The sequence below is a fragment of the Passer domesticus genome, chromosome 2, assembly GCF_036417665.1.
Source record: "Passer domesticus isolate bPasDom1 chromosome 2, bPasDom1.hap1, whole genome shotgun sequence".
Taxonomy (NCBI): domain Eukaryota; kingdom Metazoa; phylum Chordata; class Aves; order Passeriformes; family Passeridae; genus Passer; species Passer domesticus.
The window spans coordinates 50,541,777-50,560,731 of NC_087475.1; the positions used below are offsets into that span (position 1 = coordinate 50,541,777).

Genomic DNA, 18,955 nt, shown 5'->3' on the forward strand with positions numbered 1-18,955 from the left:
CTTCATGCACAGATTTAAATGTATGACTGATAAATTATCCTTTGTATACAGGCATAGTTCTCATGGTAAAAACCAGGCGAGGCAAAAGCAAAACACTTCACTGCAGCCTTATCAGGGTGAACTGTATCAAAATCCACAGTGCAGCAACAGACCTCAGATATCAGCTTTGTTTATGTTTTCTCCAAGGGATACCAGATCAAAAATAACAATCCACCCAGACTGGACAGCATCACCCAGGTACAACGTGTTTGCCCAATAATCAAACACTCTCCTGACTGATAACTCAGCTGTTTCCTAAGTGACAAATCCAACATTCATACATTAAATAAAGCAAAAATAAACTATGCAAACTTTATGACATATTTCTGTGTTGAAAAAAGTATAATTCACCACAATAATTCACTTCCAAACCAGGTTGCCATGCTGATATTCTGAAATGCGTCTGCTGATGACAAGGCACGTTATTGATTTCCATTGCTGCTATACCAACCAAGAAACAAGCAGCTGAGTTATTTACAGGTCACATCCACATTCCTTACTTGCAAAAAAACCCATTCAATCCCAGGTGTAATACAGCTGCCTTCTATCTGTGCTGCTATGCTGTCCACCTTACGGCATTTCACAGACTCAATTTGCTTCTATGCTCTTTAATATAGGCTAAAGTTCAGAATAACCAAAAAAATGTATGATGAGAGACACAGTTAATATTTAATGAGATTCCTACCTCCTCATACTACTGCTGTACAGACTAACGGGTTCCTTATGTATACTGGCACTGCGCTGCCTAATCCAGCTGCTGTCCGTGTGTAGAGATGTTTTCTTTCTCATTTCCTGAAGGATTTGCTGTCTCTCCAACTCTGCTGCAGACAGGTTTTGCTCCTTCTGAGACTTCTTCTGTGACTCACCCATGTTCCAGGACCTCTCCGAATACTTGCTCTGGGTACCTGTGCAGGCAACACGTGCAAATATCAGCCTGACACCTCAGGGCACAGAAGCAGCTATCGTCCTGTCAGCACTCTGGCTATAATTCCAAGAGCTGTTGTTCATCACTCCATTCACAAGTTATTCCAGTTCCCTTTTACAGCTGAGTAAAACTTACCAATACAACATTCCTGAAATTTTTTGTTTGTCTTTCCATTAATGTAGCCTTTCACATAATGCTTATTTAAATACATTCTCCTTCACTTCCTAAGTGTATATGCATAGACATTAGTGTGTACACACCCCTCTTTTTAAAAGGGTATCGTCTCGTTTAGAGCCATAATTTGGACTCTTCCTCCAATACAAACTGAACCACATGCAAAGTACATCATTAATTAATGGGATACATTCTTTCTCTTCAAGAGTTCATACTCTTTTCTTCTGCAAGTTGTCTCTGTTTACAAGAATTTATCCTTCTTTCTTTCTTTCTCTCTCTCTCTCTTTCTTCAAGGCACTAAAAACACTGCTTTATATTGCTTTTATTGTATCTTTATATAGATACAAAGGGGAGAGGGAAATCTTTCAGTTATTTGGATTATGTGTTAACTACTGAGTTGAAATGAAATTTATGGTATAGATGGCCTTTGCAAATTTGGAAGGGGAAACAAAGAAGCAACCTTTCTCCAATAGGTGTTGACATATCACAAGGCAACAATTTTTTATTTCCTAAATCCAGTACATATTCTTTATAGTAAAAACAATTAAGAAAATTACTCAGCAATAAGTCATTTAATTGAAATTTCAATCCTTTTAAATGGTGCTCTGACTGTAGATTTGTTCTTGGATTTAATGGTATTGATTATCATTGTAAAATACTGTGGAAGTTTACTTTCTCTTTAGTTTCAATGACAGTGTTTTAATGTAGGAAAGCAACATTTTTAATCTGCAATATATCCCCTAATACATCTACTTTCTTTGATTACTTTTTTAAACTGTGTTTTAGACACAAAAGTACCTTGCAGGCATTTTTGACTGCAACATATTTATAAAATTGGTTTGTTTGCTTTGCACAGAATTCTTCTAATATAAACAAAGTAATATAACTGAACTGGAGTCCAGGACACAAGCCATTTGACATATCAAGAGCTGACTTCTTGCTCTGTTATTACTACACTAACTGAAATTAAGAAGACAAAAAGTTGCATTAAATACATTCATCATCTTGGTATGTGCAGCTTTTTGTTGTTGTTGACAGAGTCAATGCATCAAAACTACACATATCTTCAATGATATAACTGCAGGATTGATCTTATCTCATGTAAAAATCTCATGTTAAAATTTAGGCATCTAAGAGCCATTGGTAATCACTGTCTTCAATAGGGTAGTTCATCATATTTGTCCTCAGCTTTTATGTTGACTGTATGATCTTCGTCTTGCTGTTGAAGGTTCTTTAAATTGGGGCACAGTATGAATTCACAATGCAGCTACCAAAAAACACTCTAAAAATTAATTTTCTTAGGATGACTATATGCACACTTTTTTTCCTCCTACTTTACTCCTTCTCTACCTGCCAAAAATAATTAAATATAATGGAAATTATACAGTACTTACCATTTCTGATTGTGTTGAATTCATTCAGTTCTGTTGTTGACTTTGACTTATTCCTAAGGATATAAAAACATCTGTCTTAATTATAAGACCTCATTACAGACAAAGCTCTTATCATTGCAGATGATAAAACCAGTCCTCTTTTTTTCACCATTCCGCCCATCAACCATTTATGCTATACTTAAAACAAGAGGCAAAAAATAACTAATGATCAAGAGGATACTAAGGGGAAAAAAAGTCTATATTTAGATCTCAATAGACAATCACCAATTAAAAGTTAAAATTTTGTACTGAAAGTAGTCAGTGCTTCAGGTATAAGGAACTGATCATTGTAGTTGTTCCAAAAAAACATATAAAAAACCAAATCCTTCCCTATGGAAGCTTTGTGGAGACTACAGTCAGACAAAGAAGTGAGAACTTTCAGAGCAGATTTACAATTTATTTGGCTTAATGACAAACTGAAATCATACTTCAGCACTGTTGCTACACTGTAACACCTTCTCAAAACCCTGCATGCAGATTGTTTTTGGAAAAAATTACTGTCCACTGATTATACATAGAAGCATAATTTTTAATGAGTTTTAGCCAAGAAATGGCATTCAACAAAGGCCATATACAGGAAGACAAATCCAAAAAGTTTGTTTTCTGACAGTATAGAGCAGAAGCTTCAGCAACACCTCTGCTGTATTATTAGTCTCAAGTAGTACAGCCAATGTTTTAGTTTAAAATAACTCACAAAGGATTTTAAAGGAAATCCTTTGGTCCTAACTCAAAGCTGCTACATTAATGTTTTTACACATACAGCATTGGCTGCACAGCCACATTTTGAAAGAATCTTGTTCTTTATGTGGAGATAAATGAAGCATAAACTTCATCACATCTTGCTTCCTTAAATTCTTACTGTCTGTCCTATGGTGTGGACCTGTTTTATTATCTATTTAAGAAGATGGAATACTCTCACAGCTGCCTGTAGTGAAGAAAAAACAGTGTCCTCCTCACACCTATATCCAAGATGTAACTATTTAGTGCATGCTCCTTCTGAAGTTAGATCTAGATCTTCTGTTAGTAACAGATCCATTAAATGTACCTTGTAATTTTTGGAGTTCCTCTTTATATAAGAGAGGTATGCTCACTTCAACTACAAGAAGTGATCAAATACACAGCAGAAGTCATCTTTCAGAACTACTGTAAGATGCAATGCAAAACAAAGGCTTAATTTGTAAAGCAAGAGATTGTACCTTAAAATTAACTTGTGTAAATTACAGGAGTAACATGCACTGTCGCCTTGATAAATATCCTGCTGCTGCCTCTCACTTCCCTTCTTGTTTACTCTCTCAAGTTGCACAACCCGAATTGAGATGACTGCACCTTAGTTTGTAGAGCATGTTATGACACAACCACAAGAAATCTGAAATTGTTTTCCAGCCAGGTAAGTTTAGTACCACCCACATATTTACCTCCTCACAGTTTTGTTTCTCCCCATGGAATCCCACTGACTAACTGTTGCTTACAACACAGTGTATAATTTGACAAAAGTTTGGCCTCTTGTTTTTTAAATATGAAAACATGCCATAAAAACTGCAAAACACAGCAGCAATCCAATGTATCCTTTTAGCTGCTGTGACTGAAGTTCACTAGAATTAGTGAATTTATTTAGACTTTAAGTTTTCTGACAAAGAAATGGTGATGTTACAGTGGTGTTGAGATTCAATAACAGACATACCTGTCAACAAATGACTGGCCAGGCTGCTCCTCAATGGTTTTAGAAACTTCGTAACGCTCATAATGCCTGTTGGGAAAAAAAAGAAACATTATGTTCACATAAAGAAAAAGACACAAATAGACATAAATAGTTCCTAAGGGAAATATTCAAAATAGATCCTTAAGGGGAAAAAACCCCCAGTTTAAATTAACCACCCCCCAAACAAGTAAAGTTCTAAGGAGTCTTAATTTAACAGTCAGAAATACAACTGATAAAAGAAGGCAGAAAAAGAAGAGTTGTCAGAAAAACTGCCTGAAATTACATTTTGTGAAGTGACAAGGAAACCAGACATAAGCATGCCAGAATGGTTATTGCTAAAGATGTTTCAACTATGTATTGATTCAATTTCTTACTACCTATCAATGAGAGGATGGCCAGCTCGTTCCTCTATTGTTTTAGATACTTCATAGCGCTCGTAATGTCTAGAAGCAAAATAAAGATAAAATACATATTAAAATAAAATTCTAGAAATTGAGCAAACACTAAGTATCCCCAGAAAAAACTGAGAAAGTTCAGATGTGTTAAAAGAATCCCAAAGATGAAGGTGCTGCAAAAACTACAAGCATCAGTATACAATAGTGATTATCTCAGCCATTTCAAAACCAGTAGGAAAATTTTATCAAAGCACAGCAGTTCTCTAAAAATTATATTTTTATTGCAGAAGAGTGTACAGGTGCAGTTCACAAACTCACGAAGTTTCACAGACAACACTCTTTAGCTGACTGTCCCCTCCCTCAGTGTACTTTGCAGGAAGTACCATGCCTTTGCAGGTGTTTATATGATGTTTCAGATTTCAAGTCTTATCTTTGGATATCATCTTATAGCAAATATTTAACACCAGATATTTTAAAGCCCAGTTTCACTGAACTTGCTCCTTTACTATTAAGCAAAACCACCCATGTTTAGCAAAGCACATCCTTTGGCAGCAACCTCAGAAGCAATGAAATCCCTGTGGACTAAAGAATGTACCAGGGATTTAGATATGCAGATATTACCTCAGCTCAATAAATTACTACACAAAGTTCTATCATCTTGCAACTGGGACAAGCTAAAATTGCAAAGTTATCCTGGCTCTGCTGCCAGGAAGAACCTGTTCAGCCATTGTAGCATTGCAGCCTGCTTTGCTCAGCAGGCATATCAAGCAGCAGTCATTTAGATTTAACTAAAGTAACTTTGGGTCTTACAACCTCCTCTGCAAATATATGCAGTTTTTAAAAATCATACCACTTTCTCCTAAGACTTAACTTGATACCATGTGTTCTCTTCAGTCATCTCTTTTTACTTACATAAGAAAAAGAGAAAAACCTCAAGAGAAGCCACAAGTCATACACAAGGCAGTAAGGTAAATGGAGACAAAATAATGAAAGGTTACTGGTTCAATTGGTCTCAGACAGATTAAACTCCTGTAACAGTACTCTGAAAACTTCTGGGCAAGAACACAAACTTGAGAAGTAATAGGTGGGGATTTGTTTGATTGTTTTTTAAATCAAGCTGCTGAAGAAGGTAATGAGAGGAACAAATATATCTGTAGTGGATATTTCTAGCAGGCTATGATATGTAAGCAAGTAACCATTTACTCATATACCACGATGTCCCTCACTGACAAACTAACCCAGTACTTAAATTGCAATTAAGCTTTATTGTTACACTGTTGAATTAAAATGAGAGACAAATCTGTAAAAATCAGCCACACATTTGTTGAAGAAGTGTTAACTTGGTATTTCTTCTGGAAGCCCTGTATGTTGAGTCACTGGCTCTCAAGTTGAGTCACTGGCTTGTGCATAATTCTTACAAAATTTTCTCATCAAGTCCTTCAGATCTTTTTTCATTTGGCTGTAATTACTGTACTTACACATCCCATTAAAAAAATAGCTGAAGTAGGGAATAAAGCACTTGATTCTTGGGAAAGGCCTTTGTGTTATGCCTGATCCTTCTGTCTTTGGAAGGAAAGACTACGGTACAGTATTTCGCACCTACTGATTGCAGCACGAATCTCACGTGAACATCCTTATACACTCAGGACAGACACAGCCCCGTAAGAAATGGATTTGAATTTGCAGAAGGAAGAGAAAGTACATCCTAGCACAAGTGCACACCTTTGGTACTGAGGCACCTCCACTGACACCTCCCTCTGCTTTTCTGCCTGCCGCCTCTGCTCCTCCATCTCTGCCTGCCGCCTCTGCTCCTCCATCTCTGCCTGCCGCCTCTGCTCCTCAGCGTGCTGCTTCTCCCTCTCTTTACGTTGTCTCTCCAGCTCCAGCTCTTGGAGCTCCTGCTCTTGCTCAAAATGCCTGGTTGCTTCTTCCTGGATCCTCCGTTCCTCCTGAAGCCTCCTCCTTCCCTCTTCCTCATGCAGCGAGCTTGCTGCCAGCTCGTTTTCTCCATCTCGTTCTGGCTCCTCGGGAGCATTTGCTTCAGGGCTTGCTCTCCAGCTGGACACAGGTGAAGCCTGAGAAGTGATGGATGTTGTATTTAGGGTTAGAACGGTCTTCTCCTGAGGCAAAGAAAATTAAAGAATCATGTTTTTAGGGAAGGGATCTGTTTTTTAAATGGATTGCTCACCCAGAAAAGGTAATTTATTCTATAAGGTAAGCATGTATAAAAATCATCCCCAGCACTTCCAGTGCAAGACGCAGGGCTCAGTTTGGTTTCACATTCTCCTAATTCAAGAGCTTCAATCCACACACCAGCCTTAGCAAGCACCACAGGCAGCATGGCCACAACTATGTGAAACATTCTGCTTTCCAAAGTATCGCTTACATGTCAAGCCATCCCTTCCCAACTTAAATACCCATGGAAAACAAACCCTTCCATGATACCCAGCGTTTCTCCCTACTGTTTTGACTTAGAAACCTGAGACCTGCTTAAGAGTGTGTACACAAAGATATACACTGCAATCTATATCAGACTGATGAATTTCACATGAATCCTCATGTGGAGGAATCTCCACTCTTCCATTCTTCTACCATTTCAAAGTCAAGCCTCAGACCTATCACTCTATGACTCTTCTCAAAAATGAGAAAAGGCCTTTCAGTGGTCAAAAGATGTTTTAGTTGCAGGAAGAAAATAATGGGTCCATCAAAACCTCTAATGACAGAAAAAATATTAAATGGTCTAGATTATTGTACAGCAAAGTCCTCCAACAGCTCAGAAAGCTTTCTTATTGAAGTTCTAAGCCTTAAATTATGGTCTACTCATTCATGACTGTGTAAATGCAACTGATCTAGTTTGGATGGCTGAAGCAGCACTTAGCAGTAGAGAAGAGATACCTCAGACAGTTCCCACACTCAGGAAAAAATATGTTCATCTTCCCATAAACAACAGCCACAGAAGTCAGCATCTACAGAAACTACATACATTCAGTGTTTTAAAATAGATAACTGGAAATCTAAAGTTGATTTGGTATGTAAATTTATCAGATGAACTGTCTGCCAGTAACAAGCCAGACATCTATGAACATGCTTCCTGATAAAGTATTGAAGGAGAACTCCAACAAGTAGCATCAGGTGGTAAATAAATAGCAAAAGTCTCCATTTATGATCACAACAATTAACACATGCTGTGACTTTTTGCCAACATATTCTTCCTGTTAGTTACCTAACCAGCTAATAAGGAAAAGACACAAATTCAGCATATCTCAATACATCCCACCTACTCTTTCCATCCCATTTTTGCAATCTCTTTCTACCAAGACATAGACAACAATTTATTTCCCAAAATGAGAAGATAAATTACATAAAAATCCCTAATATTTTGCCTGTTTGCATGCATCTAGTATAAGAGAAAAAAAGCCCTGATGAAACTAGTCAGCAAAGTTTTATTCACAGCCTACCTCATCAAAATACTTGGAGCTCTCTTTTTCTGCTTCTTGCTTAGCTCGTAGCCATTCTTCCCTCAGTTTCTCTTGTTCTCGTTGGTATTTCTCCTGTTAGGTTAGATTGAAGTTAAACAAGCAAATAAGAAACATGGTATTTTTTACTTTTATTTAAATGTACACTGGAATTTAATGTGTTTTTTTAACAGACCACACAGACCAGACAAAAAAGAACCCTGAGCTCCACTAGAACATTAGGTCTGCCACAAATTAAATACTGGCTCAAATACCATCCAAAGGAGTTCTGTAATTGATTTTTGAGACTCCAGGCTTATTACATGCTAAGTCTCACAAAAGTCAACCTCATAGTCCCTGTCCCCCACTTTAGTTACCATTTGAACAAAAAAACCTCAGCTATCTAAGGTATTTCAGGAAAAACACAGTGGTTGTATTTAACTTGGAATTAGGCACATTAATATGGTAAGTATAAAGAAATCACTAAGTGAAATAGTGAGCAAGATCTCTCATTCTTTTGAAATGTTACCTTAAACAAAACCCAATTTCTTGACCTTGAAATTTGTCTTTTGACTTTTGATTTGGTACGAAAGCAATATCAGGCATTGCTTAAAGCACATGGTAAATGTTTTGGTGGTTTTGTCAGTCACCACTTTTATCTTGGGAAAAGCAAAATATGCTTGCATTTTGACATCACAGTTTTCTGCTGAATACAGCCAAAGAGGGCTTGTGCAGAATAAATTGTATTCACTGATGTCTCTCCTAGCCAACAGACTTCAGACAACAAACTTTAATTTAATTTGCAGAGATGTGTCTCTGAGCATGGTTACACTTCACTGGGCTGAGCTCTTTGCAGAAATGTACGCTTCGGTTTTTTGTGCTATCCTAAGACTACAAACAATGCCCCTTCCCTCTGCAACACCACCTCCAGTTCTAGCTAGAGGTTATCAAGGTGCTTTGGCATTAGCAGATTCAGCTTCCTGACTCAGAGGTCCTGGGAGCCAGATTATTCCAACTGATTAGCTGATTGCTAAACGACAGGATTCTAGCAGGTAGGTACTGGCTACCTCCTCTACATATATGAATATAAGGCAGTATCACTAATTGAAGGTAAAAGTCAGGCTAGAGGCAATTTCCTTAAGGGGAAAAAATACAATCAATATTCAAAATGGAAGACCCCTTAGTTCTTCACTTAACCTTTAAATTCTGTTGTCATTAAGAACATACCAGCCCTGGATGACTGAGCACTTCTGGCTGTAGTGAATACACATTGTGTGTTTGATTTTATGATGCTCACAAAAGCATTATCCTCTTTTTTCTGAATAACTCCTAATGTGTGTGACTGTGCAGGCCACAAAATGCACCTGAGAGTCTCCCCAGGCCATCAGTAAGAAGAACTGCAGAAGTCACGTGCTACTTTTCTTTCCTTGTTGCTACACACAGGAGATTGGCAGCCCATGATTATGAAGATGAATTATACCTGCAACAAACGGTCCTGCTCTTTTTGCCATTTTTCCTGTCGTTTTCGCTCTTCCTCTTGATCCCAAACCCGACGGCTAGGAGCGCTGATGGACGGGACTGGAAGCTAATATAGCACAGAAATTAAATTGTATTATCCTCTTGCCATGTAATCAACACTCTACATTTTAAAACATTTTTTTAGAGTGAGAAATAGGAACCATTACCAGCTCTACAGTACAGTCACTTATAGTGACAAGGACATAAATTAGCCTTTTCTTCAAACAGACAGAAAGCAACCAATGCCTTGACAAAGCAAATCTTAGCCAGTACGCTCCGATGTGATTAAAATTGTAAAGCAGTATAAAAAGCAATAGAAAGCAGAGAGCTTCTTGAAAAGGCTAGGATTATACAATCAACTAGTAGTTCACAAGTAGTACTTACATCAGGCATTGCAGGCTCTGGGCCTCCTGGAAGATTTGGAAGGCAAAGAGAGAAATCATTAGACCCATACATAACTACTGCAAGACTTGTGTAACTGTGGCAAGTCTGTGAGCTTCACACTAATTTTTTCTTCCTTAGTAAGACATACTCGCATTTGCCCTGCTGAACTTTCTCAGGGGCAGAATTTATTAGGTGCTTTCAACTAATGTGCACAATTGTTTCAAAGCTTTGCATGCTTGCAAGTGCCGTCAGCAATTGCTTGAATTAGCAGTACACCTTCCACTGTAGCAACATAAAGGTTCTTTACTATTCCTCTCTTATTATTATTATTGTGAAACCCAACTGTTTAGCATGACCAATACCCAGAACACTGCACACGGGTAGAGAAGCTATTAATCCTCTGCCCTTGGTATGAATTAAGAGCAACTGAATCCACCGGCAATTTCTCCACCAAAAAAACCGTGTATTTCTGCTCTCCAATTTTACTTCCTTCCTACTTCCAAAAGTACACTTGAATTCAATGAACTGGTCACCATTCACCACAAACCTTTTGCTATTTGAGGCTATCACACTTGGCCTTGCCATCCTGTGACAAGATGATTATCAGAGAGAGATGTGTATTATGCTAATTTATTAAAAGCTGAGAAAATGGGGAGAAGCACAAATTTAAATATAACAATTTCTTAAGTAATGTAACTATTTTTGTTTGTTGACAGTGTACTTGTTACTTAGCTGTCCAAATCGCAGTTTTGAAAAATAGCATTAAAGAAAAAATTTGCAACATTATTCTGAAGTATAGTCACATGAAGTGGAAGAAAGTTCATATTTAGGATACAAAAGACTCTAATCATCTGTTCTATATATACACAATTTTGTTGTCACTCTCAGATGACAACAGCCACAGTGAAAATCAGACAATCAGCTTAATCTATTGCAGTTGTGCCAGGAGATATTAAAGGGAAGCATAGACTTTTTTGCTCCCCTCTTCTCTCACCCCTGTAATCTTATGCTGAACTCCACAGGAATCTTCATGTAATTGCAAAGCTGAAGTGTCAAAAGTTTAAAATTAACAAGCTGAACTGAACATGCACTCTAGAAATACAACCTTGTCCTCCCCCTCAAGCACAAGTGAAATACCTCAAATATTGTTCTAAAAATAATTAAAAGAAAAAACTAATTTCTGCCAGCCATAAAATAAAAAACCAGACAACAACAACAAAACCCCAACATCAACAAACAACCACCAACAAAATACCACCATATTGTAGATACAATATTGCAGATACAGCAGAAGCATTTAAAAAGCAAACAGAACCACAAACACAGATATCTACTGTGGCACTTCACATATTGCTTCTGGCGAAAAACAGAAATCATCACCACTAAAAGCAAAATCCTGGCCCCACACAAATCATTGGCAAAACCCAACTGAGCTTCCAGCAGGCCAGAATTTCACTCTTTCAGGCTACAGCAAAACAGAAAGGCATACATAGCCCAAAGACAGCATAGGACATACAACATTAGTGGAAGTATGTGAGCTGTGACATGCAAAATGCTGAAAAGCAACCTACAAAACCAAAATTGAGTGCCTCATTCATTGTCTTTTTTTAAAAATGCTAGCGTATTAAATTCAAAAATTATATTGGTCTTCTTGGGATCTCATAACATCACCACATAGTGGAAAGCCAGCAGATGCCTTTTTATACCAATTTATGCAAAAGCACAGAGCTGCAACTCAAACTCAAATCCAGAGTTAAATACTTCATCAACAGCTCTGAGATCTTCTCTAAACCCCTGCTGGAATATTCACCATTATTCTTGTTTTGTAGGTAGTAGCAAACCTGAACAGAGAGTGCCACCCTTCCATCCAGTGGGGAAAAAAAAAAGTATGAACGACACAGAAAAGATTTAAACAGCTATAGATATAAGAGAACACGCAAAGACCCATTACCACAAAGGTAGACCCATGAATTGTAAGAATAACCTGATGACCCTGGGGAAAGAAGGGAAATTAATTACGTTGCTTCATTGTAACTGCAGAAACAACACTGAAGAGGTAGAGCACCCAGCACCAGACTTGTTAGGGAGAGTGTGCAGCAGGAACAATTTCATGGAAGTACATGAAATGTTAGCTCTTTGGTTTACCTTGTTCAAAAAATTGTGACCGCCTTTTTAAGTTTTTCAAAGAAATAGGTTCAGATGCTATTTGAAAAATACAAAGAATACAAACAAGTCAATGAGGTGCCTTTTTTTTAATGACTATAATGACTGGATAAGAAGTTTCTGTTAGACCTCCCATACACTGCAACATCACTTCTGAAAAACAAAAAGCCCCTGAAACACAAAGGAAAACCTTAGGAGGTTACATCATATACTAATTAGGATTTCATTTTGTCAGTAACAATGTCCAATTATAAAAACAGCAGAAGTGTCAAACTCAGACTCAGATTCTCCCTGTCTGATTTAACCATCCTTGACTGGGATTCTGAATTGAAATGAGAAGTCTAATGATCACTCAAGGCCACCAAAACATCTCCAGAGGGCAAGTGTTATCTTGGAGGAATTTTTCTATTAATTGGCATTCAAGCTAAAATGAAATACAAAGCTCCTACTTCAGGATTATTATTCCATTAGGAAGTATACGTACCTGATTTCTCTCACTGCTGTCAAGTAAGGTTGTAACTGCTCATAGCCTCATATGCAATTATTATTCATATCAGAAACATCAATATTGTTCCCCGGGAATACAAGTAAAATAATAATAATGAAAACAGCCACTAACCCCAAAACCTTACAACTGAAAGAGGCAGGAGAAAATAGCAAAAAGTTGAGTACTCTTCATTCTTCCTGGGTAGTGAAATAAGTCAATACTTATACTAACTCAGTCACCATACAATGCAGTAGCAATTACAATAAATGGTGTGCCTTCTTCTCTTTCACCCCTACCACACATTACATTTACAACCACTAATGCAGAGACAGGCAGCTTTGTCACAGTTCTCAAACTGCCTGACAAACTGTGGAAGCAAGCTAGACCCAGTTTGGATGCAACAAGATCTCTGTGATATCTGTCTGGCTTTTGGCTTGTTAAGGTCTCACTTCACCCGCTGTGTAACGCTTCCAGTCATTACTGGCTTCGTGTCTGTGCTTGTCGCAAACCACACAATTAGCAGATGAAAAGCAACAGTGCTTTACCTCTTTGTTCATTAGAGCCAAGGTCTCCTTGCATTCCATTTATCAATTTTGTTTCTGTATCCTGAAATATATAAATGAATGAACACATAAATGTCTTAGCCTCATTAGATTTGTGGAAGTTTATCCAGCTATGCATCTTTCCTATCAGGAGCTATATGTCACAAAACACTTCATAATATTTTATAGAAAGATACTAAACAATCTAAAACTTCCCCAGTGTAATTTATAATAAAGCTACTGCATGCATTTGAGGGAATCAATAACTAGCTGTGAACTGCTGCAGAAATAAAGCACATTAGCTTGCAGGAAAATTCCAGAAGTCAAAATTTTCCTATTTCAGCTCCTTGGCAGGAAGGTTTTATTTGCAAGTTTGCAAATTTGAAAACACATATGCACCTGTTCTTTGAGGCTGCAGCTTCCATTTAGGCTAAAAATTCAGATCAAAGTCTTCTCTAAAGAACAAACATTATATATGGTTTTAGTCAAAAGACAGTCTGCACCTGTTTTAATATTTATCATTCACCAGTGTTCTCTCATGAACAGACAGTAGAAAGTCTTTAAAACATCTTATTTACCTTAATACTTACATAACTACATCTCCATATTTCAGATGCAGGGTCCTATACTTGTATTGCTTAAAGAACAGAAGATTTACAAGTTCTTTTCTCCATCCTCCCACTATCAAGACACTACATTTTTTCTTCCTCCCCCCATTCTCCCATAAACCTTCAAAAACATACTCACAGAGCTTTGAAGGCTGCTGGAGAAATCTCTTTTTGTGGATGTGGTGGAAGCATTTGAAACTTTTTCTCCCGAAGTTGCATCAATCCATTTATTTTCAGATGTACCTATAATGTTGGTACCCATACTGGTGAGATTGAGGATTTTATGCCTTACACGTGGCAGGGAAGGCAGGTCTTTGCCCCAATCTTTTTGGTATGTGGAGGATCAAGAAATTAATATAGACAGTAACGTCAAAGAACAGAACAAGAGCTAGTGAAAACATTAAAATAACACAAAAACAGAAGAGGGGGACACACAAATCAGGTGGAATTTGTGAAGACAGGAAAAAGGGCATTTATAGCAGACCGCCTTCCCCAAAAATGCAAATGTTAGTCATAAGCCAGGTAAAAGTTTGCCAAAACAAAAGATGTTTTGCTGATATGTGCTACAGCAGCTGAACATAAGAGAGGAGTTAGCATTCATTGGAAACTATTTCATTAGTGTTAGTAAGGATTGAGAAAATTCTTCCGACTTTACTCACTCCAGGTACAATGAGACTCATACACTATCCAGGGAAGGGTCATTTTCATGTCCATGCTCATCAGGAAGCACAGAGAGGGAGAAGAAAAGGCAGCCTAAACTAAACTGGCAAATTGATGAGGCAAAGACAAATGATGCTCTTCTCACATACTCCATTCTATCTCCTCTCCCACTGAAAATTTTATTCAATTAGTTTTTTGTCACTAATCACACTCTTCAGTTTTATTAGGTCCTATGAAGTGATTTGTTCCTTGTCTCTTCCTAACCCCACTGTTTTTATCCCAGTTTGCTGGCAACTTATTTACCTAGCTTCCCACTAAAAGAATGTTTTGTATTTATACTGTGAAAAAAGTCACTGGTCACACTTCTAACTCTGCAAAAATTCTTCTAGAACTTTGAAAGGATTTCATGATTAAAACCATGGCAAATCAAGACATGCTACTAGGCTGCCAAGCCAGGATGAAAACCCTCCCTACCCAGAACATGGAGTACCATTCTGGAGAGATTACAGCACCACCATATTTGGGTCAATGGCCAGAATCATAACACACAGGTGCTGCACCACCCACAAGCTTATACCTCATTTCAAATGCTCCCTGAAGAAAGGAACAACAGATCCTCCTTCCCTGAAGAAAGGGAGCTGTTGATTGAGAGAGAGGGCCTTTAAAAATTAGTGATCAGACTCTCTAGATATCAGACCCTCTTAATTCTTATGGTATGGAAGGGAAGAAAATGTTAGATTCCTTTTTGTGCTGGTTGCACACTTTTTTAACCTGTCCATCCTCTAAGAAACAGGCCAGAGCACAAGAGTAAGGTCAGTAGTTCAATGTTTTGCAGATTTGCTTGTCAAGACATTTCTAATGCTCAAGCAGTTAAAAAAGCCAAGTTGTGTTAAAATGCAACAGACACGTTGGCAAACTACTCAGCTTAGATACGTATTACTGCTGTAAGGGTAATAAGGACTCTCAGCTGTCAGGTACAGCAGAGACAAAGCTTATTTGCCTTACAGAGCATACAGTATCTGCCTGACGAAACAACTCACCATTCTTTCCATATCGTCTGACATCCATGACCAGGTTTCCAGTTTCTAGTGCTCTGCTGATGGCTTCTTCCCACAGACTGTAGTCCATGTGTGAAACCTTTGTGCCGTTGACAGCAATGATCTCATCATCTACGTGCAGCTGACAAAGTGCTGCAGGGCTGCCTGCAGGAAACAGAAGAAAAATGTTATTATGTCTCCATTCATATTTTTTCTTTTTATCGCAGTTGTGATTGGAAGAGAGTGGACTGGAGAATCATTCAAAGAAATGCTTAACGGTGCATATTTAGAAAGTCTTAGAAAAATTCACTACACTGTAACATAAGCTCAGTAAACTCAGTATCAAAGCAGCTTTTCAATTTAGAACTTATGGGAACAAAAAAAGAAATCAGTGTTCCGGACTTGTAAGTTTCAGATTATGGTCACCCCATTTAATGAACAACCTCTGTGTTCAGTCTTCCCTTCACTAACTCACCTTTATAATCTGTGATAGTGAGAGTGAGGCAGCCCCACAATGTCTATATCCAATGATTAGCTGAAATTCAGCCAATGTTTGGGTAATCCTCTTATTTGTCAAAAAAAACCCCCAAAAACTAAACAGCTTGCACTTTGTTAAGTCCAGTAGAAGCTGGCTTTCTCATATTCTCATTTACATTTTCTGAGCTCTGCTGACAAGAGTATGCTGCTTTATTGCTTTGCTAAAATCGTTTATTAGCTCTGAATGGATTGGTAATAAGACTCAAGATATTGCTGGGTATTGTCCCACTAGACTTCTCTGGATTCTACTTATTTTATCTATTAAGGGCAAACTTTATGGCAAGTTGGACTTTGAATCTACTGATGTTTTGCAAGACAAGCTGCACTTTATACTTTTTTCATCTGCTACACATTGGCAGGCAATCTCACTAGACTAAGGACAGAGTACATAGAAGACCAGTCCACAAACTTTTTCTCTATTTAATTCGGAAAATGGATGAGCTGAGAAACTCAGACTCTCCAAGCAAGATTTTACAGATTACATAGGAATGGTTCTTCCATTAAGAATTATTCCCTTAGCAGAATAGAAAATAGAAAAGCCAAGTAAAAATATAGTTAAGGATTGCACAATAAACCCTCACTTTAATAAAACAAGTTTGAATTACACAGTGGAAGGATTTTCCAAAGTAGTGAAATCCACACATCTTACTTAAAATATACCAAGAACAATGCACTATTACATTATTAGAAAAAAATGTGGACAAGTATGACAGAAAAATTTAGACACCATATGCTTCATCCTGAGTGTCTTTTGACTCGTTAGTAAAATGCTGCTGTAAGTCTGGCTCATCCACTAAGGATTCAGATGGCTTCACACATGAGGAAGTTAAGAAATTAAGAAATGCTGTTTCCTAGTACGGCACCAAATAATGATTCATCATAGTTCACTAAAAATCTCCATTGGCATCTCTGCTAGAAGAACATGGCTCCATACTATATCTTTCTGCATCATTCTTAAAATATGGACTAAAAAACTTCATTTGCTGTTATCAGTACTAATTGCTTTTAAACTGTATTGTGGAATAAAAGGTAGGGTTTTCATCTGAAGGAATGGACAACAGTTTACCTGGAAAAAAATATGCATGTCTGGGGGTCAGGAAGACATTAAAGAATCACAGATTTTTCAGGTCTGTTAATGGAAGGTATTACTAAGAATACTATCAAAGATACTAACACTGAAGTTACTAATTTCGACAATATCATGCAACATTCAGAATCATGTCTGATATTTAGTACCAAATAGGTTAACCACATCTGGATTAAGCCTTATGCTCATGATACAGGGTCCATCAGAGTCATTAGATCTCATAATTTCTGTCTTGAGTTGTGACAGAATAAGCCCCCAGTAACCAAAAAAGGTTGTGTTAATTTTATTCAAATAATTTGTCAGGGATGAGACTGGGCTCAGAGGTGTGAACAGTATACCTTGGCTGACTCAGTTTTAGGAAAGGAAGGGAGCTGAAGATTTCACAGTTCCTCCTATAACATTAGTAGAAAGGTATATGCAGACCATACTCCAACCATACAGACTGAATGAATAGCAGCAGTCTCTAGATCTGGACCTAAAATAGCCAGAACAACTTACACTGCTCATTTTTTGGCCTGTAACTTTGCCAGCAGCTCTTCCTCCACAGTCCCTGGACAAAAGGGCTTCTCAAGAGGGCAGACCAGGGTGCCTAGAGTGGGCTTCTGCTCTGGTTCACATCCAGAGAAGCCCACAGAGCCTGCTCAAAAATTCAGATGCCAAAGGTTGTATGCTACCAGTTCTCTTCCCATGTCCAGCTCCTCCAAGACTAGAGGAGTTAATTCCTGTATATTCCTATAAAGAATTTTGTTTTCATTATATAAAATATGTACTGCTTTTATGTTTTTATAGGTTTTCCTGAAGGTAAAAGGCTTTTCATTCTTACTAGTCCCCAGTAAAAACAAAAACAACCAAATACTAATTTTCCATATGTTCTAAGTTATCTCTAACCTATCCCCATCTGTTGCTATTACAATAGATAAACACTATCTCAATGATTAAAAAAAAAAACAAACTTGAAGAATCTGGATCAAATTTACTTTGTCTTACATGACTACAAGTGTTTGATCAGACATGCACTCCTATACCAACACAGTCTCAAAAAAATTATTGCAAAGGGAAAGTGAAAGGGGAAGAACTGAAACAATAAAGATTATATGGCACTGGGGAAGTTGGCAGAACAATGTCTAGATTGATGACTTAAGGCTTTCTATTTACCTAATTTTTAGTGTAAAGGCTGAAAACTCCTTTAAAAATGAGAACTGTCCTTTTTTATATGTAATAAATGGGTCTCACTGTGTTACAAGCTTAACTCTTACTTAGGTTTTTGAGAACACTTATAAATTAATGTTGCCTATCAAGTAGTTTTCTTAGTAGATTTTTTAAGGAATTTTTTAAGAGTCATCTGTTAGTAGTAAAAAAATATACATGCTGGGTATCATCTCAAGAAAATTCTACAGTTAGTTAGGAAGACAACATATCAGAAAAAGTATTCCTGGAAGCTTTTTCTGCGCTCAGGAAAGAGAAAAAGGTGACTAGAACAGTTGGTTTGCATTTGCCAAGCCTAAATCACACTTGACCAAGCTGGTTATCTGCAATGATGAATTGACTGTGGATGGTGGAAGAGAGGTTACAATCCACCTTGTCTTTAACAAGACCATTGACATGATATCCCACAGTATCCTGGTATCAAAAGCAGGATGGTATTGCCCACAGGGCAGAACGACCAGATGGTGGAAAACTGGCTGGGCTGTCAGGCTCTGTGGGAAGTCGTTAATGGCTCTTACTCAGCCCGCACGCTGCTCACAAGTGGATCATGAGGATGTATCCAGGGACCTACCCTCGTTAATGTGCTCACCGATAAGCAGGAGAAGG

At 37.7% G+C, this 18,955-nt stretch overlaps 1 protein-coding gene across 28 annotated transcripts in view; it reads right to left on the reverse strand.

Moving 5' to 3' along the window:
- The window catches only part of LMO7 (LIM domain 7), a 131,310-nt gene that overhangs the window by 6,734 nt on the left and 105,621 nt on the right, over positions 1-18,955 (reverse strand). For 23 of the 28 annotated variants that reach the window (XM_064408546.1, XM_064408536.1, XM_064408555.1 and 20 more), the window contains 12 exons: positions 15,523-15,684; positions 13,962-14,146; positions 13,218-13,278; positions 12,168-12,224; positions 10,023-10,048; positions 9,601-9,705; positions 8,124-8,216; positions 6,388-6,785; positions 4,648-4,713; positions 4,253-4,318; positions 2,533-2,585; positions 725-944 (listed from right to left, as the gene is read on the reverse strand). In XM_064408546.1, the coding sequence (XP_064264616.1) occupies positions 725-944; positions 2,533-2,585; positions 4,253-4,318; positions 4,648-4,713; positions 6,388-6,785; positions 8,124-8,216; positions 9,601-9,705; positions 10,023-10,048; positions 12,168-12,224; positions 13,218-13,278; positions 13,962-14,146; positions 15,523-15,684 (1,492 nt within the window). Of the gene's footprint in view, positions 1-724; positions 945-2,532; positions 2,586-4,252; positions 4,319-4,647; positions 4,714-6,387; positions 6,786-8,123; positions 8,217-9,600; positions 9,706-10,022; positions 10,049-11,973; positions 12,016-12,167; positions 12,225-13,217; positions 13,279-13,961; positions 14,147-15,522; positions 15,685-18,955 lie in introns of all 28 variants that reach the window. The other 5 variants (XM_064408541.1, XM_064408532.1, XM_064408537.1 and 2 more) reach the window with 5 other exon arrangements.